The 26,198-nt window shown below is 43.8% G+C and overlaps 1 protein-coding gene across 1 annotated transcript in view; it reads left to right on the forward strand.

The window, feature by feature from the left end:
• Positions 1 to 26,198, forward strand: part of LOC138572803 (UDP-GlcNAc:betaGal beta-1,3-N-acetylglucosaminyltransferase 9-like) — a 189,714-nt gene that overhangs the window by 56,365 nt on the left and 107,151 nt on the right. The window contains exon 2 of the mRNA XM_069649327.1: positions 11,714 to 12,325. Within this exon, the coding sequence (XP_069505428.1) occupies positions 11,728 to 12,325 (598 nt within the window). The 5' untranslated portion in view covers positions 11,714 to 11,727. The remainder of the gene's footprint in view (positions 1 to 11,713; positions 12,326 to 26,198) is intronic.

A 26,198-nucleotide genomic window follows, 5' to 3' on the forward strand; every position in this document is an offset into this window, starting at 1 on the left:
AAGGCTCCAATAGGGCCTGGAGGTCTGTAAATAAGGTGGATGGTGAGGGTTTGAGAGTTGTTAATAGCTAATATAGCTGTTAGGCTTTCGCAGGATTTAGTGTCATTAGATGGAGCTAGCCTGGTAGATAAGTTAGATTTAACAATACGGGTTAAGCTGCCTCCACGGGCTTCGCTTCTGTCTGATCTTAGGATGGTGTAACCATTGGGGATCGCTAAAATGATGGCCGGTCCTGCAGCGGCATGAAGCCAAGATTCCGTAATGGCCAAGAAGTCAGGGTTTTCGGTTTGGATAAGATCAGCAATCTCAATGGCATGAGCAATCATGGATCTAGCGTTAATTAATGCACCTTTTAGGTTGGGGAAGGTGGATGGAGGTGTGCATATCTTTTCTTGAGTTGTGACAGGAGTGTGCATACGTGCAATCTGTGTCTTCAGGTTTAGGCTGTATGGTTTTTCTGTACTCCTATGGGATGTGGACTTGCTACGGCTAGACAAGGTCAGCGTTCTGGCGCAAGGTTCATATAGTTTAGCAAGTCTGGTTCGGAGTTTAGCATTTCTAGATGTGGTATTACACGGTTTGGATTCGAATGACCAAGACTGTTGGAGTTCTTTAATTTGGTCATTATGACTCGTCAATGGTTGGGGTTGTGTCTGTGTCATGGTGGGAGAGAGGGCCAAGGGCTGAAGGGTAGTGTAGTTAATGGTGGGGACTGGAGCGAGTCTGAGTTTGTAGACTAGGATTGCTGTTAGTGTGAGAAGAGCAAGCGTGGTTTATAGGGTTTGCATCTTGTGGCGTCGTCGTGGTAGGGTAGGCAATTTGAGCTGGAACAGTGCTATGTGTGCCAGCCTATCAAGGTGAAACAAGTGCAAATAGAAACAAATGCCTCAAGTGTAATGGGCGGCACCTAAGTTTGAGATAGTAACAGGTGACTAAAAGGCAGTGGGGCAGCACATGGGAGCAATTGTCTCAAAAGCAATGGGCAGCACATAGGTACAAAATGACTCAAAAAGCAATGGGAGCAATTGACTCAAATTAAATAGTGAACACCTAGGTTTGAGATAGTAGCAGTTGACTAAAATGCAGTGGGGCAGCGCATAGGTACAAAGTGACTCAAGAAGCATTGGGATCAATTGACTCTAAAGCAATGGGCATCATATAGATTCAAAGTGAACAGTTGACAATGATGCAGTGGGGCAGCACATAGGTACAAAGTGACTCAAAAAGCAATTGGCAGCACGTAGGTACAAAGTGACTCAAAGAGCAATGGGCAGCACATAAGTACAACATGACTCAAAAAGCAATGGGAGTGATTGACTCAAATGCAATAGGCAACACCTAGGTTTGAGATGGTAGCAGTTGACTAAAATGCAGTGGGGCAGCACATAGGTACAAAGTGACTCAAAAAGCAATGGGCAGCACATAAGTACAACATGACTCAAAAAGCAATGGGAGCGATTGACTCAAATGCAATAGGCAACAACTAAGTTTGAGATAGTAACAGGGGGCAGTTGACTCAGAAGCAATGGCCATCACATAGATTCAAAGTGAACAGTTGACAAAGTGACACAAAAAGCAATGGGGGCAATTGATTCAAAAGCAATAGGCAGCACCTACATTTGAGTAACAGGTGACCAAGATGCATTAGGCTGCACCTAGGTTTGAGATAGTAGCAGGTGACCTGAATGTGGTAGGGCGAGGTTTGGGTTTGAGTAGGAGCAAATTGCCAATATGCCAGGGTGGCACCTATGTGGGAAACAGATAGGTAGTAATCGTCATCTAGATTCAATTAGCCCTCCAGAAACTCAATGAACTGAAAACAGAGTATGGGGATCTTCTGGAGCATGCAGGACGGGTAGAAGGTGCTCTGGAAGAGAACACCCAGACCAAAGATGCTAAAACTCAGGAGGTGAGTCTCCTGCAGCAGAAATTGTCTCAGTATTCCCAGACCATACAGGAAGCACAGGGAGACACTGAGGCTCTCTGTGAAAAGAATGATGGGCTCAACAAACAAGTGGCAGCGCAAGAGTGGATCAGAGAGGCCAGTAAAGCCTTGATAGCTGAACAAAAAGCTCAGATCTTTGCTTCTTATCTAGAAGCAGGGGCTGAAAAGGAGAAACTAGCAAGGTTGGAGAAAGAGGGTGCTAGATTTAATCTTAACTGGAGAGACCCCAAACATGTAGAGAGGGACAGGGTAACCCCAGATCACAGTATAAGGACCTCTATGCTAAGGCACTCCAACTCATTTAATACTGTGAACACTGCCAGCTTCATGTCTACCGGTTCACATGAGCCAGAAACCATGAGGTCGGCAGAATTCAATAGACCAAGCATGATGGAAATAACAGGTCAGCGGCCCACAGAAAGTGCTGGAAGGGCGTCCCTGTATAGATACGTAAACATTCAGGCTGATGTTTCCGACAAGTAAGTCTCCTATGAAGGGAGGGTCAGGGACTTAGATCCACTGAAACATTACTTTCCAAGTGACCAGTTGGTCCAATTTAATGAAAGACCCGATGAAATGAGGCCCAAAAAGAGCATCCTGAAGACCTCTACCCAATTAGGGCAGTGGAGGAAATACTCTGCCAAACCTGGGAGTGGGGAGGAGTCCGAAGACTACTCTCCTGTGCCCCACAGAAGTGGAGAAACTAGGCCCCACCATTCTGTGAGTCAATCTCAAGCTCACAGAATCCGGGAGGGCCTAGATGATCATGAGGGGACCTCAACTAGTAGCGCCTCAGAGTATGAGAGCAAGTGTACTCGGGTGACTAAGCCTATGAAGGCAAACAAACTCAAGCGAGTTATGACCAAAGACCACATTAGGCAGGATAAGGCCCTTAGGAGTGTCATAACGCCCTACCATAAAAATGCTAAATATTCTGTTTGGGAACACCTGGAGCTCTATGAGCCGATGATGGACACTTTTCATATGAACGATAACCAAAACTGTATTGAGTGTGTAAAATGTACATTCTCCCCTGAATACTCCAGTTTCTTTGCTGGACTGGAGGACAAGAACCATTCAAGATGGTCCACCTACAGGGCGGTCATCTTGAAACACTTCTCCGCCCACAGAAACGCCCAGGAGGCTCGCAAAGCGGCCTACAATCTGCAGTGTGGGTAAGATCAGGCCCCATGAGAGTTTGTGCAGGAGATCAAACCACTAGGAGGGTGCGCACGGATAGCAGGGAGTTTGTAAGTGCGGTAAGATCAGGCCCCATGAGAGTTTGTGCAGGAGCTCAAACCACTAGGAGGGTGCGCACGGATAGCAGGGAGTTTGTAACCACCTTCTTTCATGCACTCCGTAAGTATATTATGACCCAGCTGGTGAGGGACTTCCACAAGAAAAGAACTCTGGACTGGGTCATAGAGCAGGCGACCTGCATTTATGAAGTCCAAAAACCTGCAGAAAATAAAAATCTGAACAAAAACCCCAAACCAGCCAACACCCCTGCTGCTGCTAAGGTGACAGAGGTGAAGGTTGCCCCCATTTTAGACCTAGAGATGGGGGAGCCTAGAAATACACCTACACAAATTCAGCAGAATCCAAGACCCAGAAGGCCTTCTGGCCAGTCACAAACAGGTGGCAGTCAGGGAGGTAATCCCACTAATAGGACCCCTAACTTCCCTGATTGTATCAGCCCCCGATACAAGGGCAACAGAACAATCCTGGGGTATGTATGGACTCCCCCGGCCCAAGGGGGGGATCCAACTAGGTAAGTGCTGCCCCGGGAAACTTCCCTCCTAATTTCCCTCAGGAAGGCAGGAACTCCCAAATGCTGGGTTAAGTTTCTTTCCCCGATACCCACAAAACCCAACCTGCAGGACAACACTCCTTACATTCCCCGCTTTCAGGAACCCAGACAACCCACCCCGGGAGAGGGGGGGGCAAGGGTGGAGGGTTACCAAAATTCACCATATCCAGGGTACTATGGGAGAAGGGATAGTTACCCTTCCCGTGATCCACCTGGGGTGGACCAGAGACCCCCATACCAGCCGGAACGGGTAAACCAACTGGAGTGGTGCCAGGTCCAGAATCTAACCCAGGATCTGGGTTGCATGTTGTGGGCTCAACAGAACCCTCAGATAAACATGGCGGCTCAGAACCCCACAAACCAAGGATCAGGCACCCCAGAACAATGAAGGGGCGAGAACCCTGATAACTCCCTGGTTTCAGAGGAGGAGGCACGGGGGAAAGGGGTGTAAAGCCCTACAGGAATCTTCATTCCTCACTCGTGAAAAGCCCCTGGACACCCAGGAACCAGAACCAAAATCTCCTGCCCCCGAAAACCTGCCACCCAAGGAACAGAGGTGGGGTAGGAGAAATAAAGAACTCAAAGACCCAGTTTGTGGAGGAGGTAAGTATACTCAAATTTGAAGTGAAAGAATCCTTAGAGGATCCTGAGAAAAAGCTTTTAGCTCCATGGCTGCCTCCAAAACCCTTCCGACTCCGCCCTGGAGAATGGAGCAATTACCGGTCCATTCCGAGGTCGGAGGGACAGGTAATTCCCCATTCACCAGGGCCATTCCCCATTCCCATTTGAGCCCCCATATGGCTCAATGGGAATGGGGAAGGAGCTAATAAAGGTACTGCAAATTGGGTACCGTTATTAGCTCTAGAGTCCCTTTGCCGGTCCCATCCTTAACTCCTGCAAAAACCAGGCGTTAAGGAAGGACCCACAAAGGGAGCTTGTAGTAGGGAGGTAAGGGATTACCGGCACTGGTGCCCTTACCGGTGCCTGTAATCCCTTACCTCCCACCTCGTAATGAGGCCCATAATATTGAAAGAGGATTCCCAAGCTTCCCAAAACAATTCTGGTGACTGTCTCCAAAAAGGGGACGGGGACAGCCCAGAAGCAGAAAAGGAGGAGCCCGAAACTGCTTGAATCTCCGAGTGCAAAATGTTTCTTCCAGATTCACAAATTCCTACACAGAATTATGCACAAACTACCCCTGTAACGGAGTCCAAAATAAGGAAATTGATCACCCAACTTGCCCAAAATGCACATTATCTCTGCCCCCTGGAGGAGAAGGAGGGTATATTTTATACCCCGGTCCAGGTGCAGGGGCAATGTACATTTTCGGCACTGGTGGACACTGGATCCCAAGCCACTCTTCTGTCAAAAAAGACCTTTGATCAGATAAATTCAGGATGGGGGGAGAGATACCAGATCCCTCTCGTCCATCTTCCTGGACAACTCAGAACTTCAATGGGAATGAAATTCCTGTCGAGGGAACTGCATATTTGGAAATTAAAATAGGGCGACATAAGATGAAGCACTCGATCATAGTCATGGCTCCAGAGGGAACCCCAAGTCTATTGGGGAACGACATCCTTCGTAGGTTGTGTCTCCTAATAGACGGTGTGAACAAGGTACTCTGGACCCAGACTCACAAACCAATAAAATTAAAACAGAGTGTCAACCATGCTAGACTAAATGGCACATGCCAAATGGTTGAACAAAAACCAGACCAAATTAAGTTTCATCTTCAAAATAATGAAATTCCCGATGTTGCAATAATTGCTGTGGGACAACAAACTGGTGATGGGAACTCCTCTCCATTCCTGAAAATCAACCTTCCTTCCAGTCTCAAATGACATTCCACACTGGAAGGAAATACTTTGAAATTCTATACCAATTCACAATCGGAAAATACCAATTCCATAGCCAAAATTGACAGCAAACCAGCAAGTGTAGCTGGCATTCAAAAGAAGAACGAACAGCTATTTTTCCTGATTCAGTTAAATGAAGGGAAGGAGTCTGTCCTCGCTCGAATTGACTTGAATAGCAAAGAAAGCTTAATTAGCGAAGTATTATTCAGGAAACGCCCAAAAGACCAGACACTGCCCGCTGTTGAGTCAGTTTATCAATGGGTAAATGGGTATGGGGTCTGGAAATTCCTTGTTCCAACCATCTTCTGCTTAGCAGTTGTAGGATAAAAATTTCTAAAGGTGACAAAAACATAGAACACAATTGTTGGGTCGTGCAAGGTGTTCCTACCGCCTTTTACATGGGCAGTCACATCCTTAACTGACTTGAGATTAATTTGGATCCAAGTTATTTCCAAGCCCGGTCCCAACTGGAGAGTAAATCTCAGGGCCCTGGAAGTCCAAAAGAAAGCCTTCTGGTCAGCCACAGTGCTACCGTAGGAAATTGAAGTTAAAAAATGGAGAAGAGGTCACCATCCCAGGTGTAACCTACAGAATCCGCATCCCCAAAGGCAAATTAGCAGAAGAGAAATGGGTCCATATTAATCAGCTAAAGATCTGTCACCCTAGGCACACGTTGCAACAAATTGAAGAGCCCAAAGAAAATCAAATAGAGGAGACATTGGAAACATGAGAATAAGGAAAAGAAGAACCAGAAGGGAGCCAATAGGATGTATAAATCTGATTATGTAACAGGGAGTATTTTCTTCATTATCAATTGTGATCAATTGAATGCCTGCGTATCCCACTGCTGTCAACCCGATTGGTGGGCAGTTAGTGGGAAATTGTCATAACCGGATTGTGGTCTCTTTTCTAGATTCGTACTGGTTGCGCCTATCTAACGACCAAGGAGGACCTCCCTGGCAATCTGGAAGGGAGAAACCAAAGGAGATCCGGAAGTGTCATTCCACACCATGAAAAGAAGATCCAAGGGAAAGCGGGGAGGTGTCGTTCCACGTTCCGACCAGAGACAACGAGCGGAGCAGGACGCACCGTCTCTGATGGAAGAAGGTCTCATACCTGCCTAATCCTGCAGTGTCCCATGGAGAAATCCCACTTGCCTGACTCTCCCTTGACTTGGAAGCCCAGGAGAAGCCAGGGGGGATGTGTGGGATATATTGACCCACTCAACGGCATTGCCCCACATCACTAAGCTGCATTTGTGCAGAAACAACCACAAAAGGGTTGTGCTGGCTCCTGTGAGTGCCATGGCTTAAAAAAACTGTGTTTTGCAAACAACAACCAAAAACGGCTGCACCATCCTGCCAAGCACACATCAGGCAGGATGGAACAAAGGAGGCACATTGAAGGAGATTGCCAGTGTGTTCTGACATAAATAAAAGGAAGAAAGTGGAAAAAGCAGCGCTGCTTTGATGCAAAAGCCAAAATCTCCTTTGAAAAGAAACCCTTTTCACCTTTAAAAAATGTGGTTTTGACGCCAATTCCCCTTGCATTAAAGTCACTGTGATTAATAAGCCCTACCAAACCCTGTGTGTTTCACAGTGCCTCAGAAAAACTAGGCATGATTCTGAATTGACAAGCCCAGTCAAACCAACTCTAAAAGAAATCAACCAGGAACTTTACTTTTACTTACACAGGAAACAGTCATTTTCTTTGTAAAAGTATCCAAAACTTAGCTGTTCAGAGAGAGACTCTAACTAGCTGAGCCATGGTTGTTCCAATGTATCTGTGCTGCAGACCAACTCCAGCATTTCCAGAGATTAACTATAGCTGCAAGGCAGGGTGTGAAACTGCTGGAGATGAAAAGTTGAATTTAAGAAGGAAAGGCCAGCTGCACCACATGTAAAAAAAATGGGCTTTTGCAAATTAAAGAAAAACAAATGCCTGTGTTTTGGAACAGTACACTGGTAAATGAACACCTGCCAGTTTTAGCAATATGAAGGGGTTTGTTGATGGTGAGACTATATAACATGGGTTATTTTATTCAACTGGCTGGCTTTAATTCTGGATCTAAGATCAGAAATGAAAGATTAAAATTATGGTGACTGGCGCTGCAAGTTGAAAAACAGGTTTTCTGCTTGGAGGGGTGGCACCAAAAGGAGGACTCTCTCTATCAACAGATAACGATAACCCCCTGATAATTACAGGGTTGAACAGACTTTTGTCTCTGCTGGGACCCTGACAATGAAGCTCCCAGTGAAGGAAGCCGGAAGTGTGAAGGGGCAATATAACGTCAATCAAGGGAGAGGCCCCACAATGCTCTAAAGGAAATGATAGTTGGCAGCAGTGAAGGACAGAAAAAAAATGCACCCAGGAACAAAGAGACTGCCATTTGGTCCCAAAGACTATTTCAGGAATGAACTTTAAAGACTTCTATCTTTGCAGCAAGACTTTGAAAAATTGTAAACATGTCACAGTTTGAAAGTGATTTTGTGTGCTTTCTTTTTGAGATGTGATATAACCCACTGACACCTTTGGGGCAGAAAGGGCAAAGTATTGAGGATAAATCAAAAAGTATCAATGTTGTAAACATAACATTTTGTACATACATCCCTGGGGATATTTCGCATCTGTGTATAAAATTATGGAATTTTAGGCCAAATCTTTCATGTTTAAAATTACAAAAAATGTATCAGAAGGGCGAAACAAGGTCCCACAGACCTGAGGATTTGATTGATATGTGCTGCATATAATATGTAACCTGTGTATATAAAACACTAATGGCCTCATCACGAGTTGGGCGGTAACGCCGGCACTATTACCGCCGGTGCTATTTGCCCTACCGCCAAACCCCTCGGTGCTATTAGCGCCGAATCACGGGTTTGGTGGAACGGTTAGTGCTCATTGTCCATTGTGCCCATTTGGGAATTCCTCATTCCCCATTGGGCCCAATGGGGAAAATTCATGCTAGTAATAGCGCCGAAAATTGGCACATTTGCTGCGGATTTCCCCCAGCTCACAGCTGGGGGGAAATAAGGCCAGGATCTGGCGGACCCTTAAATGCGGCGGTAATAGCACTACTGTCGCATTTAAGGGTTACCGCCAGACTCGTGATGAGGCCCTAAATCTCCCATTAACAAGGGGCAACTGTGGTACCTTTGGCATCCTGATCCAGCCTGACTTGTTGCCACTCACTGCATGCTGCGGCATTCCTGCTACCCTGATGACCTATATTATCCAGTGACCAGAATTGCCAGTCCAGAAGTGCTGTCAGGTAACCAGAACTGCCCAGCTGTTTGCCAGGCGCCCTGCCGTGTAGTGATCAGTCCAAATATCCTAAACTAAAGTGTACTATGGGTATCAATAGAAATCCGTAGAAAACCATAGTGCATCTAAACCCATAGCCTATCTTGTCTTGGTCCTTATCCCACTCACTAAGTCATCCTATCCTTATCCTGATAACTTGTAAAACTGTCAGAATCATTTTTTGCCACACTGCCATTGATTTCCAGTGCTAGCGCCATCTCTTTAGTCATTTTGGCTTCTGAAATCCTAAGCTATTAATCCTATTTTGAGTTATCAAAATGGATCCTCCAGGGCGGGCGCTGGGGCGAGAGGATTGAACTCGCGAATCAACCCTATAGCTTACTGTGTCCCTCCTTGGTGGCCTAGCCTGAACACTGTAGTGTACAGTAAAAATGTTCTTCTCACAACCTGATTTCCTTTCCTTTTTCACGCCTTCATTTACTCAAAGTGCACCTTCTTAGATCTTGCATAACTTATTCAACTTACCAGCTAGAGACTTACTTTCAGTTCCATAGTGTACCTGTTATCCATAGCTATCCCCCAACCAAAGGATAATTACAATATTTCACCCGTTTTTCAAAGAAACCGTTTTAGTAAATTTACACAGAAAACGGAAATATTTGCAGTTTCCAACGTGTCATTTTGATTGTAAACTGTTTTAAATCTTCCATTCCTTTTTCAAACTGTACGCTCTTGCTAATCCATTGCTTGTGATTGTTAGTACCTTTAAATTATTGCTTTAGTGAAGAACTATATTTGTTTCAAGGTTTTTGCACACATTCCTTATTTTATTCATCCATTTCCGAGTGTCCTTTTTAACACTGCAAGGGTTTCAAATCCGTTTTTCACTCTTATTTGGGGAGTGAAGGTTGGATTTGAAATCCGTTTTCAGCTTCTTATTCTTGATTACCTACCTGCTGCTTCCTTATATCCATTCAGAATTGATTACCTGTGGGTTGAGGGAACTTTGCAGGGGGAAATCCTAACTTGGGTGCTATCTGCCCTAAATCAAAAGTGCTCCTATCCTGTTGTGCTGTGTATGTACTCCACTAAGAAGTCAAACCCAGTGCATTGCTCACATTCTCAGTTGTAACTATCACTCCATTGGGGAATGCTGCCCTATATTAAAAGTGTGTGATTTCTTTTGAAGTTTAAATGAATAAATAAATATTGCATTTGATGAACCAGCCTGGTTCATGGTCCATTGTGACCCGGGGTATTTGAAAAGGGGGTGTTATATGAGTGGTGTACCATCCCAAAATGTAATCCACATAAATAAAGATAAAAGCACCTCAGTTAGGCGCTACATACTAGACCGAGACCACAGTGTGTGTGTCACCTGATTGAAATCCTTAACAGCATATTTTCTGAGATACGGCCGTAGTTACTTGACCATAACTGTGCTATCCTAGCTCGTGCCATCATTGGTTCCAAGGTCGATTACTGTAACGTCCTACTTGCCGGTACTTCACAGCCTAACCCGGTAAAGCATCAGGTGATTCAGAATGCTGCCGTGCGAGCTGTTGTTCATTTGCTCCGTGATCATGTTACGCAAGCTAGGCGTCTGCTACATTGGTTGCCTGTCAAGGCACGTACTTGGCACAAGGTACTGGTTCTTACCTTTCAATGCTTGCATGATCTTGGCTCTTCCCCTCTCTCTCGCCGCATCATGCATGCGACTGGTCGTGGAACACTGCCCTCGAATGATGATGACTGTCTTGAGAAGCTTCAAATTGCAACAGACCTTGTAAACCATGCTTGATCATGTTTCTCCAGCTCTGTGGAATTTTTGTCCATGCGCTTGGTGCTGTATTCCACATCTGGACAGTTTTAAGGCTGATGTAAAAACGTGCTATTTAATACATACCCTGCTTGTTCCTTTATGATTTTTTGGTATCATTGCTTGATCAATTGTTTGCCTGCAATTTTTATTTTTTTATTTAGTTTTTTTAAGCGCACGGTTGAGTTGCGTTTTATAAGAAACACATAATAATAATAATATGATGATGATTTGGTAGGAACGTTGTAACACAAAGAACATTACAGAGCGCACAAACACCGTTCAAGGCTGCAGCACTTAAAAGGTATCCCTGTTCCAGGAAACAATCTATGGAACAGACATCTGGCAGATGTTGTGCTTGCCTAGACAGCTAATGTGCTACCATATCTATTATACTTTGAACAGAAATGTCTGAGTCCGGTGGATTGAAATCAATTGAGGATCTCCATATGTGGTACCGAAATTGTATGAAATATATGCAGAAGATCAACAAATATCTATAGCTTGAAAAACCACTTTCATTTTTAAAAACATCAGTAGTTAGTGTGGCGCTCCTATATCAACTAAAATACCTGTTCTGTGTCTCATTAGTGGCGTTTGGTGAAGTGATATGCACTGATGTGCACCAGCAGCAGAGGTGGGCGACTTTGCCACACATTTTCCTTTGATCAGGCAAGTTCTCAGAGGTGCCTGGCATTAGTGGGGTGCACAGAGCCCGCTAAAAATGTGACCATGATTTGATCCAAGAGTGAATTGACCATCATGCTTGTGGCTAGGATGGATTTAGTTTATTTGGACTATGAGTGCCTCCAAACTCACCGTTTCCTGTAACTTATACTTCTCATTTACCTATTTATTTATTAGTCATGTATAGCACATCTCACCCAAAGTATATTCAAGTTCTGAGCACAGATGCACTATTTGCACTTGGCAATTCATAGAATTCAGAACTGTGGAGACCTTGGTTTTCTTTGAGCTCTACTAATCACATTGTTGTGCATTTCTTTTTCCTGCAGGAAAGGATTATAGCATGAGGAAAACGTCCAGGATCCTGCTGGGAGTGGGTCTGCCCCTGTTCATACTGATAAACCTCTGGCTGGTATCAATCAACAGGAAGATATGTTGGCCCTCTTACTCCAACATCGTCAGCCAGCAGCCACAGGTCATGCCAAGCCCTCCGCTTCCAAAACGACGTTCTGTCACACTTACCTATGACAATAACACCTACCACCTGAACCTCACGCAGCATGAGGTGGAGTACCCGTTCTTACAGAGCTACATATGTACCCTCTTGGAGGACAGCTTGGGTCACTGCCGCTCTGCTGGAGGGGCGCCACTGCTTCTCTTGGCCATAAAGTCCCACCCAGCGTCGAGCGACAGGAGGGCGGCCCTGCGTCGGACCTGGGCAGCAGAAGGAGAGATTTCGGGCTACCAGATCAAGCGCCTATTCTTGTTGGCTACAGTCCCTAATGTGGGGCACATGAACCTGGTAGAGAAAGAGGTCAAGGAGTTCCAGGACATCCTGATGTGGAACTTCACAGAAAGCCACTACAACTTGTCACTGAAGGAGCGCTGCTTCTTAGACTGGCTGCACCATAACTGCAAGGAGGCGGAGTTTATCTTTAAAGGTAAAGGACATACATTATTTTTTGCCACATATATATTGATTCACATAAAACATGGAAAACCAGTTTGTAATGTCTCTTTTTACTAACTGCTTTCTAAATCTAGAACATCAGCAACGCTGGGTACTGCCATGTTCATTTTTAGAGTTTTTCTAGTGCTCCAACTTAAACACGCTAAGTATATATTTCAAAATGTTGCATCTGAACTTGTTACAAGTTGGGGTACAAGGCCACAAGCAGTAGCACCTTAAGGTTGAAGTGAATGCATTGGCTTTTAGGTGATATAATTGTCCATACATGTCACCAGAAGTGATTTGGACTGAAAAATCCCTGTTGGGGTGCCAAATATAACAGGAAACAGATACTCTACAGCAGGGGTCTCCAACCTTTTTGTTGGCAAGAGCTACTTGTAGTTAATAGCCAATAGGCGGGAGCTACTAGGGTGGTGATGTCCATGAGTATGATCATTTCGACCAAGATGTTTTTGGGCAGTTTATTTGCTCTTCATATAGAAAAACAATACTGTATGTATTTACTGTCATATTAATATCTCAATAACATGGTGTTTATTTTATTATTTTTTATTAGATGGTGTTTCCTAAAAATTGTTAAGCATATCAGAAGTATGAAACTAATAGAGACATTCATTTTGAAGGCTTAACCTACATGCTATCCACCAGTGCTGAGTAATCTGGTGTAAAGCTTGAAACAGCAGCAGCACTCAGATGCTGTCAGACGGGATCAAGGTTTTGATTTCAGGAAGTTCATTTGAAAAAGTCAGATTCACAGAGACGGGCAATCACATTGGCTGATAGTGCAGATACCTTTTTAGCCATAGTGATTGCACACCCGACATGGCAGACATACATTCAGGACAGTTTTTAAACTTGCTTACAGCAGACTCAGCCATGGGAGTCACTGTGCCCTTCACAATTGCACCATCTGTAAAAGCGCACTTAAGGACACTTAATTCCAACTATCATTTCGTAAAACATCTCACATGTTCTGGTATTGTTAGACATGTCACTTTACATTCATGTTTAGTTTTATAAATGTAACTGGACAAGCACCAGAATGTAGTACAGCTAGTAGTTTTCCATGTTTACTTAAATGTAAACTTGCAGTTATCACTTGAATTCCTGTTTTGGGACATCCATAGAGGTGGGCTCGCTCTTATCACGCCATATTCCATCCTAAGCTTTAAAACAGTTTTGGTGCTAGAGCTTTAAAACCGGGAACTCAATATCTGAAAATATAAAAAATAATTCACAGTTTTACCATGAACACGCAAAGCAAGATTTACCTTTTTTCTTGCAAGCTGGCACTCATACAGATTGTTATTTTTCTATATACACACACACACACACACACACACACACACGCTGAGAAAGCGATTACAGCTGTATCTTTATTTCCCCCATTCTGATTGAAAGCCTACAATTACCAGCATGCAAAGCAATGCTAGCTGAAATAAATCTAAAGAAACACAGTGAGACTGAAACAATCACAGACCAAGCTTTGTTTTACACAGCATGTAGATTCATGCACACAGGCCCTTTCTAATCCACCATCATTTGCACCTCTTGGTGACAATGGCCACAACACACATTTCCCATTTACTTTTGTTTTTGATAGTTAACACTATGTTGGGACGCTGCTCAAGCCCTTCAAGCCCAGAAGTAGCCCCTCCTCTCACTCTGCACACAGCTTTTGACTGTTCTCTTTACAGGAAGAGGAGTGGGATGGGGCAGGGGAAAAGTCCCAGGGACTTCAGACACCAAAATAAACACACAGGGCTCATTTTGGTGTCTGATCAAAGAGCTACTGGGAAGCCTCAGGTGAGCTACCAGTAGCTCACGAGCTACTGGTTGGAGACCACTGCTCTAAAGTGTACCCTTGCCACCCAAAACAGGGCTTTGTCTAATGATTCAAGCTTGATAGGGAATGACTACAAAATGATTTTGTTTTCTTTTTTCTTTATTGTGCCTTTGTACAAACCTTAAACACATTTGCAAATATTAAAATAATCAATGAAGATATCAATTATACATAAAACATTTCTGTCTGTTTTCTAGAAGAAACAAACATTCTAACAGTAGAATCCACTAATGAAATTCCCATTTAGAACAGTATTTAATAGCTATTTGTAGTTTTCTTCACTAGTTTAAAAATAGCTCTAGTGCCTCATTGCAAATGCAAGCAGCTGCTGTGAAGACATTTGGTTTGGCACTGTATAGAGCACTCCATCCACAATTGATCAGTTTCAATGTGGTCGATCTGTTCTAAAAAAAATAATGTAGTCCTTCAGATAGTGGGTTTTTAGTGCCAAACAGGTAGATAATATGTGAGGACTTGTCTCAATCCTATTCCCGCAGAGGCGACATAACCAGTCTTGGGGCGGGGGAGGGGGAGAATTTTTTCCCTGCCCCAATGTACTCAAAAGTAGAAAGATTATTCAAATGCAGGTATATTATAAATCCCCTTATTGCACGAGAACATAACTTAATTAGATGTGTTTGAGGTGTGTTTAGAGAAAAGCTTTGACGGGCATATCCATTGCATCTCTTTATAGCTGACAAATGTTCGATGCTCCAAGGACAATTTCATAGGATATGTCCAAAAATGGCAAATAAGTGAACATATTATTTTGGTCAGTACAACATTGCATGCCAATTAGTCTACGTAGCTTATTCGAATCGATGCAAGATGATGTTATCTTTAGATGAAGCAAAGTTGTTTGCGAGTACCATATTGACATAAGAGTGACAAGTGCACATTCCATTCTCGGTGCCTCCACTGGAACAGAGCTGGTAGGAACAAAGCATTTCTCCCTCTATTTTGCTTAACAATGTAATGTGTCTATATGAACGAGCAGAGAGACCATACATTAAACTGGGCATAATACTGACACAATAAATTGTCAAAAATCCTTCAAGATTATTACCCCCTCTACTGGCAATATAGCGGTTAACCACCAACCATTTTTTCTGGATCTTTGGAGTTAGTGTTAATGTTAAAGAATATTTTTAAAATGCACTTTCATCACCAAAGTGGTCCGCTGGCGCTATAGTGAAGAAATCACCATAATGGCAAGTAGTGGGATTGAGTTTTATCGGAAATCCTAAATCGATGTAGTATTACACTACTGCTAATTTTGTGTTGTTCTATTTCCATGCGAAGAAGTGTTTTTTTTAATTATCATGTGATTTATTTTTAGCAACATTTGCCAAAGCCTCAATCGAACATTGTTATCCTATGGGAGCCAGGTCAAATAAGATATTATCATCTGCATAAGATAGCCATGACACTAACTCACCAATTCTTTGGGAAAATTTGTGGGCAGCATTTATGGTTACTGGCATGTCAGCCACGTACAAGTTGAACAGCAGGGGTGTGAGAACGCACCCCCTGTTTAAGGCCTCGATTGGTATTAAAATCGTCAGTAATTTTACCCCCTTGACTCAGGCATACAGTCAATGATGTGTTAGTATACAGGATTTTAATTAAATAACAAAAGATATCGGTCAATTCCCACATCTCTAGTTGATGCCAAACAAGTGGTCGAGAGACTAGGTCAAATGCCTGGCTATAATCTGCGTAACAGCAATACAAATTTTGGTCTGATCGGCTCACTGCCTCTTCCATCAAATAATGTCTGCCACTTATATATGTCGAGCGTGCTTGCGCCTTTCTAAACAGAGCCTGAAAAGGCTTCAGTAGATCATTTTCTTTGACCCATTTAGTGAGTTTGTTCAGAAAAATAGATGAGAATATTTTTTTTGCTAGAATCAAGCATAATTTACCAGGTCCAATGTGTCTCCTTTTATTAAGACAGGTATCAGAATGGACTTCTACCAACTATTCGGAATCTCGCCACATGACTTTATTCTTCAAAACAATCCCAGCAGTGTTTTTCGCCCCCAAAGAGAGAGTTTGATTTAATAAGGATGCTAGAAATATGTAGTAATGGGTTTAGTGTGGAGTGTGGTGACGTCATGGCTCTCAGGTGGAATGTGGTGCTCTATCTGGATGTATATACTTTATATGTAGTACTTTATCTGGAAATCTCTATCGCAGGACCAAAACTTTTGGTTGTCGTTTGGCTTTAGCAAACCAAACATCACCCGCCAGTTGGCGCTGCTAACGGAGTCTTATATTGGTGCAACTCGCTCTTATAGCGAGTGGCAAGAATTATGTTTTGGGCTTCGTTTTCTTCTAATGAAAGTGAAGATTTCCCCCTAACCATGACCCTTGCCTTCCGATAGGCTAACTTCTTTTGATGTATGAGCGTATCAAACAGAGCCTATTGATCTTTGCAAGGTTTGCCAAATGAAGTGGATTTAATTAAGTAAAAACGTTGCGTGATTTTCGCAATCATTTTCTCAATGTCCCAGTCATGTAGCTGATGCCAGGCTTCTCGTGATGGTTGATTTTCTACTAGAATATTGTCTACCCATTGCAACAATTTTGTCCATGCATACTGTGCAGTTGCCCTGGAGATTTACTCTAAAAGCTGCATTAATATGGTCTCTAGGAGCAGGCGGTGTGATATTTACGGTCTATGTTAGTAAAGCATAATCCCTCATTTTCTTTGGTAAGATCTTTACTGAGCCACAACACCTAGCATTAATAGATTCTGTGATGGCATAATCTATATATGACCTAGATCGCCCATTTGTCGAGGTGTCATTGGAATCACATTTTTCTGATACATAACAAGGAAGACAAGCTAATCCATACAAAGACAGAAATGTTTAACAGTTCCGATCAGAGTTTCCCAATGTAGGTTAATTTCGATGTAGTTCTTTAACGTTTAGATCACCAGCAATCAATATCGAGCCTTTGGGGTATATCTCATACACAAATGTGAGTGTTTCATCCATTAGTTTTCTCATCCTTTTGGTAGACGCACCGTTCAGCGGATCATAAACATTAATGATCAATATTCTAAGGGTGATATTCAATGGATCGACAAACATAGCTAATAATAATTGGGGGGAACTGGTTTTACCCAAGAATATTTCGAAGTGATAATTAGCCTTTATTTGAATTGCCAAGCCTCTACTCGGGCATCCCCAAAAAGAAGGGATGGATGGATTGTATACAACGTGAAATCCATCGATATTCAAAGTTCTTAATAACCTAAGTTTCCTGCAACATAAAAAGATCACAGGCCAATATCAAGGGATGACCCAAAGGGTGGACAAGGAAAGATGTATAGCCACGCGTGTTCCGAGACATCCAGTTCAAAAAGGGTTTGTGACCTGAATATCAATTGCCATTACCAATGACCGTTTCTGAGATCCACTGTTGAATCTCCCTAATATTCTCAACTTTTTTCCCCATGTGACATTGGAAGGCCAGCAGTGTGGCACGCTCGGTCATGAGATCAACCAGTTCATTTGTGACACCATTGTTTGGCAAACCATGCAAACACCTTTTGAAGATTAAGGTAAGCTCACACCATCACTAGTATTAGTTATTACCAAACAATTATTAGGTCTTCTGACAACACAGTCTATTCACGTATCATTCGTCTCACTTTCCTTGCGACCTTACACAACAGAAAAGAATACAAGAATTTGAAAAGTCATATGGTAAGCATTGTTTTCTGGCTTTTAATAATAGAACACCACATGCCTTCTAGATAAGTGATGCATGAGACCTATATGGCAATCTCTTGGTGAACTTTTACGGTTAACCCAGCACATTGACCTGGTCTCAAAGTTCACCTGTTATATCAGGATCACCCAGGGTGTACTGCCAGTGGATGGAGAGAGTGGTTGGGCGATCACTAGCACACTTTTTAAGCCTAAACGACACAATATAACATGTTTTTCCAATATTTTAGCACACATGTTGTGTCTTACTAGTTTCAGATTTTCTGATGAGATCTCATGATTATGACTCTGTATTCTAATTAATGATTTTGTCCCACATGTTCTGTTATCCGGCTAGCATTCACCCCTGACCTGGTCTGTGACATCAATGGTATGTCTCACATTATTTTCTATTTTTCATGTTCATAATTTGTCCATGCATACAACATTATTCACAATCATGATGTATATTTTGACTGTTTGAAAATGGATAACAGCCTTGAAAAAGACTGGAAGGTCGAAACACGTGTTGGCTGTCCGTCACTTCCAATTAAACTCATGTTTCATGAATATCTGAATTGTTATCCGTACTATTATTGATTTAAACCTTTTGCTTTCAATCACTGAGCGCAAGTCAACTTTCCAAACTCTTCCAGTCACTGTGTTTCAAATTCACAAACCTTGTGGGTGGTTTGTAGGAATAGGGAGCTTGCTGACACCCATTCATCGATATTAAAAGTTCTTAATAACCTAAGTTTCCTGCAACATAAAAAGATCACAGGCCAATATCAAGGGATGACCCAAAGGGTGGACAAGGGAAGATGTATAGCCACGCGTGTTCCAATATATCCAGTTCAAAAAGGGTTTGTGACCTGAATATCAATTGCCATTACCAATGACCGTTTCTGAGATCCACTGTTGAATCTCCCTAATATTCTCAACTTTTTCCCCATGTGACATTGGAAGGCCAGCAGTGTGGCACGCTCCGTCATGAGATCAGCCGATGAGAAAGATGACTGGGCAGAAGCCACTTTAGATTGAGGCCTGGCCATGTGCAATAGTTGTTTACTAATTATTCGACACATAGTTAATTGAAAACCCAACAATTCCAAAGCGGCAGTGCAGGATTTTAACAGTATCACTATAAGTGGGTAGGTAAATTCAATTATAGCCCAGTTTCCTTCTGTGCTGATCACTCTCAATTGGTTAATATTGGCAAATAGCTCTCATATGTGACTACGGTTTAAGGATGGACTAGAGTTGGGAGGATAAAATTCCTCCAACTTGACCCATTTTCCTGTGACGTCCTCAGGCAAAGTCGTTCTTACTGCATGGAAATCCAGAATACATACGTTCTTACTGTATGGAAATCCAGCCTACATACGGCCAGCTGGTATGAAAGTTGTGACTGAAGGCATGGTAGCATAGGTGGCTACAGGAACTTGATTTAACTGGTAAGTGTTATTAGCAATTTGTGAGTTCCCCATCATAGCAAGTCTGACATATTAAAGCAAGTCTGTTGTGTGTGAGTTAAAATTTGGACTGGCCCTGGTTTGCAACTGAAACTGAGTTACAGCAGATCCGATTGGAGTTGGTTGTAACCATTGGTCCGTGGGTCCTTGCAATTGGGCTTGTCTAGTTGAACCATCTATTAATGTATGGTTTAACAAAGTGTTAGGATGTGAGTGAGGAGCTTTGCTGGTACACATGCACTCTGCCACCATTGCTCCAGGCTTGTCTGCAGTATTTTGTTTTTGTTGGCTTTTTCTTTTGTTGGCCTTCTTCCTAGGGTTACAGTTGGGTGCCCTACGGGCTATCTGTTGACTCTCTTGAGCTGTTAGTTTGTCAGATAGAGAGGGAGGTATAAGTATTTTTTCATAGTCCCAATCAGAAACAGGTGCAGACTGCGAGTCGACTACGACAATTTGCTGCTCAACTTCACTACGCAATGTTTCTCTGGCTATCCTGTTGGTGTAAACAGGGTTTTCTACAGTACGAAGCAGATTTTGGTCTGTAGGCTTGATGTGATTTGATGCAGTGTCGATGGAGCCCAAGAAGCCAGCTACTGCAATTGGAGTTAGTTAGCCAAAATCACGTCAACTACCTTCACCCGAATAAATTTTAAATCCTTTTGTTCTTTCGCAATCGTTGAGCATAAACCAAATAGAACATCAACATTGGATGCAATTACATTTAATGCAGTAGGTGGCCTAGGTTACTCAATCAGAGAGGTTATGTCAGAATGACAAGCAGGGCCATCCTCGCTGTCGCTCTCGGAGCCGGAGAAGTCTGATGATTCAGAGGAAGAGACCAACGTAGTTAGTTCTAGAGTGGCCGAGAGATGAGTCCCAATCATATTCTTGCAACAATCACTGGTAGGAAGAGTTTCCCCTCCACCAAGTGAAAATCACTGCAATCAAAAACACATGTTTAATAGGGAGTTGTTATCAATTGTGGGAGAAAAACCGATCATGCCATGGAGGATGAAAATTATCCTAAGAGAAAAATTAAATTCCATTGCCTAATACAGGAATGTGCCAACTTTGATCTCCAGGCGTTATCGACTTCAACTCCCATCAGCCCTGGCAAGCATATTCAATGCTGAGGGATTGAGGGAGCCATAATACAAAACATCTAAAGACCCAGTCTAGAATGTGATGATCACTCTGTGTCCTTAGGAGTCTGAGCTCATCCCCCTCAGGAGGAAGGTGTACCAATCCCCCAATTACAAGCAGGTTAAGGCTGCAGTCCACTTGGATCAGTTTAGGTGAATTGATGGGAATATCAAGAAAAAACTGGGGAACCGATCTTTTCCACAAAGTGTTGTCCAGTGTCCACCCACTCCTGGTAATAATTTCCATGAGCATTAAGCAAGTGGGTATGACTAGGATTATCACAGTTGCTGTGGTAACATACTTGCCCTCTCTCACCAACAGAGCCTCTTGTTAACAGTATCAGTTTTGATGCACTGTTGTCCGGATGTAGCTGCAGTGATGAGGTTTTCTCATCTGTTTCATGCTCCAGGCAGTGACTGAGCAAATTGGTTGTGTTAGAGGCAAAGCAGACTGTATCAGTAAAGTGACCCTGGTAGGATCTGGTGTGTGACACAATTGCTTTCATACCAGGCACTTATGGACTGTAACTGTAACCCTACAGTCCCTTGTTCTCCTTGCACGAGCCATAGACACACTGCCCTGGCTGCGCCTACTCAGAGCATCTCCCTTGCACACTCCCCCCTCCCTTTCCACTTGCACTTCTCCTTCTCACACTTGCACGATCCGAATGACACAACGCCTAGTAAGATCGTTTGTCTTGACTTTCCTCTGTCCTCCCTTCCTTGTCTTTTCGCGCCTATAAACACTTGTTTACAGGTGCGGTATAAATGACTTATCATATAATATCATATCATGTTCATCTCCTGGTCTCATCCCATAGCCACACAAATAGGCAGAATCTAGGCCTCATTGAAAGTAGAAGGTAGGGTTCTATAGCATCAACAACCTCCTTTCCATGTCAATGGGACCACAGATGTGTTTCCCAGGAATGAAAGTAAGGCCAAGTCGGACCCTGGCGGAACCGCAACAACTCAGCAGGAAATCTCCATTTACGTTTTAATGTGACAGACTTATTCCCAAGAGACATGATTAAGGACCCTTTAAGGCCCAGGAGAGCAGCAGGCCTGCACCTCTCTCTGTCTCACTAGAAATGCACAGCACCTCCCTTAGAAAATAACAGGAAAGGGGGTAGCAACAAAGGACACAATCTGTACCCTCAGAGCTTCACACCATCTTACTTAAAAACGGCAGAGCAAACCAAGAAAGGAGAAAGACAAATTGCCAGCCACACACATTTTCTGAGCACATGGTTAACATCCATAATACTCACTGTTAGGCAAGAATGTATGCAGTACTATTTGGGTGCACTACAATAACCTTGACCTCCTGGCAATAGGGACCCAACCTTTAGTATAGGTCTGTACTATATAGGTTGGTAGTGTGGCTGAGCAGAGGGACTTATCTCAGGAAGGGTCAATGTGAGCAGTAATGTTGTGACAGAGATTCCCAGTAGCAGTTATCAAATAAACATTACACTCAAGGTTTCTTGATAAAACAAGTATTAATTTATTTCAAAGTCAGTTGTATAAGCCTTCTTCAGAAGGGAGCAATATATATAACAATTATAATACACTTCAAAACACACTCTGTTTCTCTAAATCAGATGATACCCATTGGGCATGGCACACAGCCACTTCCTACACCCTCAGGTGACTTAAATAGCTAGGACACTGTGGACGGGTCATTGATTTATCACTGGTACATTTAGAGTAATACTGAGTTTGGTGTAAAAGATAGAATAGCGGAATAAAACAAAGGTTAACAAATAATTCATAAGTAGGTAAGTACTTTTGAAACCTTCCAATGTTCAGGAAATTAACCCTTTCCTGGGGGAAAGGCCAAAGCACAAAGTCAGAGGTAAAGAGGAGTCTCTCAGGGAGCCAGGACAGCCAATGTTAAATGCACAATGTCAAGGGGAGCTGAAGGTCTTCTGTGCAGGTAGGTAAAACGTCTTGCACAATGTTTTTAGAAATGTTTGTAGAAAAATGAACACTTGAAGGGCCACAAGTTGGGAGGCTTGTGAGGAGCAAAGCATTAGCAACTCTGCAAGGTAACCAAGACAAGTCTCAACTGAGAGCAAGTAAGGTTCCACAACAAGATGTAAGTTCTCTTAGACTTTACAGTACCTCTGGTTAGAAGGAATGCTTCCAGATGACTTCTGTTCCTGTACAGCTCTGAAGATCCTGTTGTTCCTGAGCCTCAATCATGGAGACAAGAGGGAAGACGTCTAAAATGGGACGGTCAGCGGCAGCAGTGGGCAAACTTCGATTCAGCGGTTCTTCTGTGTTTCAGCTCCTTGCGTCTGACAGCAAATAGCAACACTGTGGTTCTCGGATACCACTTCAGACTTTCCTTGCTTCTGGGGTCCAGCACTCTGTTGAGGTGTCTCAAGCTTGGTCAGTCATGCATCAGGGAAGTCCGGAGGATCTTACTGGCGCTTGGGTCCGACTTAAAAGCAACGCACACAATCTGGTGTTCCTCTCCCTGGCACATCGGTTCCAGCAGCAGCGCAGTGGAAGAACAACCAGCTCCGAGAGGATGGCCAGACGGGCTTACTTTGGAGTTGATTGGTCCCACCAACTCAAAGGGAGAAGTCATCCTTGCAGGGCTTCTCTAGTCGAGGCGAATTCAGAGCTTCACCGGGCAAACCAACAGTCCAGACGTTGCAGCAGGTGTCTCTTCTGTGTTCTTCTTCGGATTCCTTCGTCCAGTGGTCGACTCTGACTTCCAAGCCAAAAAGCCTCACCTTTTATGCAGGTTTCTCCCCTTCATTCCAGCCTAGCTGTCATTCACACAGCAGGGTGGCTGTCCTTGCCGGACAGCCAGCCAGCCAATCACCTTTGAGTGCATTCCTGTAACTAAGGGGATTCAGCACAGGGAGTTTCGGCCACCTCCCTCACTTCCTGCTCCTGCTAGACATACTGGAGCCAGAGGCGGGCTTCACTTCTTTCCATAGTCAGGACCTACAGATCTTCAGGACCAATGAGAATACAGCAGTGAATACATGACCAGCCCAGCCAATCAGGGATCTGGCATCGGACCCAAGCCCTATAGAATGGCCACTTTCCAAATGATCATGGAGAAGGGACTCAGGAGGAGTGAAGGTGGTTGTTGGAGGATCAGGGGGAGGTGGGCAGAGCGACTTGGAGAAGAAGACAATAGAGATCTGAAAGTTTGGAGATCCGGAAGGCATGGGAGTACTGAAAGACCTTGGAATGCTGAGAGTCCTGAGAAAGACGGGGCGCCCTGGAGATCCGAGAGGCCAATACATCGGGGCGACCCAGAGATAGCCATGGGGGCTTGTAGAGCTGTGATGGCAGGAAAGCTTGTGAAAGCGTGTGCAACTTTTTTCTTGGGAATGTGTCAGAGCACGCAGAGCACTCTGCGTCTTTAGGCGCAGAGTGGGCAGAATGCTATATACATGTAAGCATGTCTGATGCTATATCCATAAAACTATGGCATAGTGTGTAGGTGCAGAGTGCCCCAGGTACTATGTCCCTGAGAGGGAGCTTGGCACTATACCCCTGATAAGTGAGATAGGCTCTGTTGAGCAACGCATTATATGACTGATGCGTGAGAGGGGCACTATACCTGGAGCGGGAGCTCAACGCTTGTAATGCGTGTGCGGAAATGAGCTACGGAAAACATGGCATCGTTGCGGAGCCATTCTGGACATTCACTTCCAAATCGCAATTAAAGTCGATGTTTCTGTGAGCTCAGTTAGAAGGCAGAAATGAATTCTACAGTGGTTGCAAGATTATATTCTCAAACAGATTAATTCACTTTGAAGGATAGTTGTTGTATTGTTCGCTCAAGGACGAGCCAAAAAGGGAGTTGGAGATGTGCAGAAGCATTGATAAGGGGTGCTGGGAAGAGCGCGTGGGAGACAAACTGTTTTTTCCACAACTGACTGGATTTTTCTACTCTATGCCTCCCGTGCTTGCTGTCTGTCCTTCGGCTGGGGACGGTTGGCAACCTAGGAGGGATACGGATGTTTTACCCCTTAAGAGGAGAGGTATCCTGATGGTAGACAGTGAATTGAAACCCCGGGTGATGAATTCTCGCTGAGAGGGAGGACGCTCTGCTCTGGACCCCGTTAGCACATTTGAGTGCTCAGCCTACCTGCCTTGGGACTGGGTAGTGTTTTCGTGGCTGAGATTAAGTTTTCCTCTGCAACTACACTAACAGTGATGTAGATCCATGTTTGTGAATACACAGCCTGTAAAGAGCCAATTATATTTGAAGAGATGGTTGTGTTATTGCCTTCCTGAGTCCAAGACCATTTTGCTTCATGTAATAGGGTAAGTGGTTCAGAATGTCATTACACGTATCAGAAAAGCAAAAAATAATGGCGCTGTGAGCAGGGTCTTTGTGGTGAAATTGATGCCAGAGACCGAAGAAATCTGAAGCTTGGACACAGAGAGGCAATTATTCTTTTACATTTATGACGTGTATAAGTGTGGTTTAAGGTATTGTCTATAGGGACGTGAAACTTTCATTGACACCATGAGTTCCCTATTTAGGAAATAAGGAAGCTCCTCAGGCGAAGACTGTCCTAACGTAACGATCCCAGCGTGGAAAAAGAGTCCATATGATAAATTGGCACAGACCTGGGTGTGTGGCATAGTTTTGAGTAAGACCTGGGATACAACTATAGTACAAGCGAGTCCGGCTGAGGTGGCAGGTTTGCGTGCAAATGGAACCTGCGGAAAAGCGAAATGAGTGTTCCGCTTTAGGTAGACATGGGTGGATTTTGTAGCATGCATTCAGAAGGATGCATAAACAGAACGTAGAATTGCAGGCGAGTGTTCTGAGACTGGAAAAGGACTGGCTGCTGAGAAACAGATTGCATTAACGCAGCAGCTTCACATGAAATTGCATCATGACCAGGCAGCTAAATATCAAGCAGTAGCCGAGCGAGCTGTTGTAGGAGTTCCCGATACAAATATCGAAAGTGACAAGGGAGGGTAAATACCTGCAAGGTAGCACCGCAACCATGATTGCCTCTGCAGGGGTTGACTGGGATCCCGACCAATGGGACGGAGATGTGTTTGACAGTACTGGTTCAGAGAGTGGGTCAAAGAGGGAAGTGCCATCTAAATCAGAACCTAGTCAGAAAGAGGTGACGGTTAAACCAGTCATGCGTAGATGAGCTGGGCCAAATCCTAATAATCCTGCAGGTGGGTTAGTGGGTTTGACAACGTTGGAGGATTATTCACAACAGAAGGTTGGGGAGATAATTAGTCAATTGAAACAGAGGGTGGGTGAGCTTCTGTTAACATGGATGGTCAGATTATTCAACAGAGATGCGGCGGGGCTTCTGCTAGATGTGACAGACACCTCAAGATTCCTGCCATTGTCACAGGAAACACATATTCAGGAAGTATTGCATGCGGGGGCCCCCTCATGATGATGATTGGAGAGAATTGCAAGTGTCTTATTAAAGTAGCGACTCAAGGGTGTAATCGCAAGTATCCGATTACATCGGACTGGACTAGCGTGGAGAAGGAATGGTATGCACTAAGAGAGGCAATTCAGAGGCTTAGAGAGCATGCCATAAAAGAAGCCATACATGTTGAGGATCCCGAACATATGGGGGTAGTAGCGTTATCAGTCCCAGCCAGAAATACAATAATTCAAACTTCCCCTACGGCATATAAA

This window comes from Ambystoma mexicanum, chromosome 1p (genome assembly GCF_040938575.1).
Source record: "Ambystoma mexicanum isolate Mex_15411 chromosome 1p, UKY_AmexF1_1, whole genome shotgun sequence".
Lineage (NCBI taxonomy): Eukaryota > Metazoa > Chordata > Amphibia > Caudata > Ambystomatidae > Ambystoma > Ambystoma mexicanum.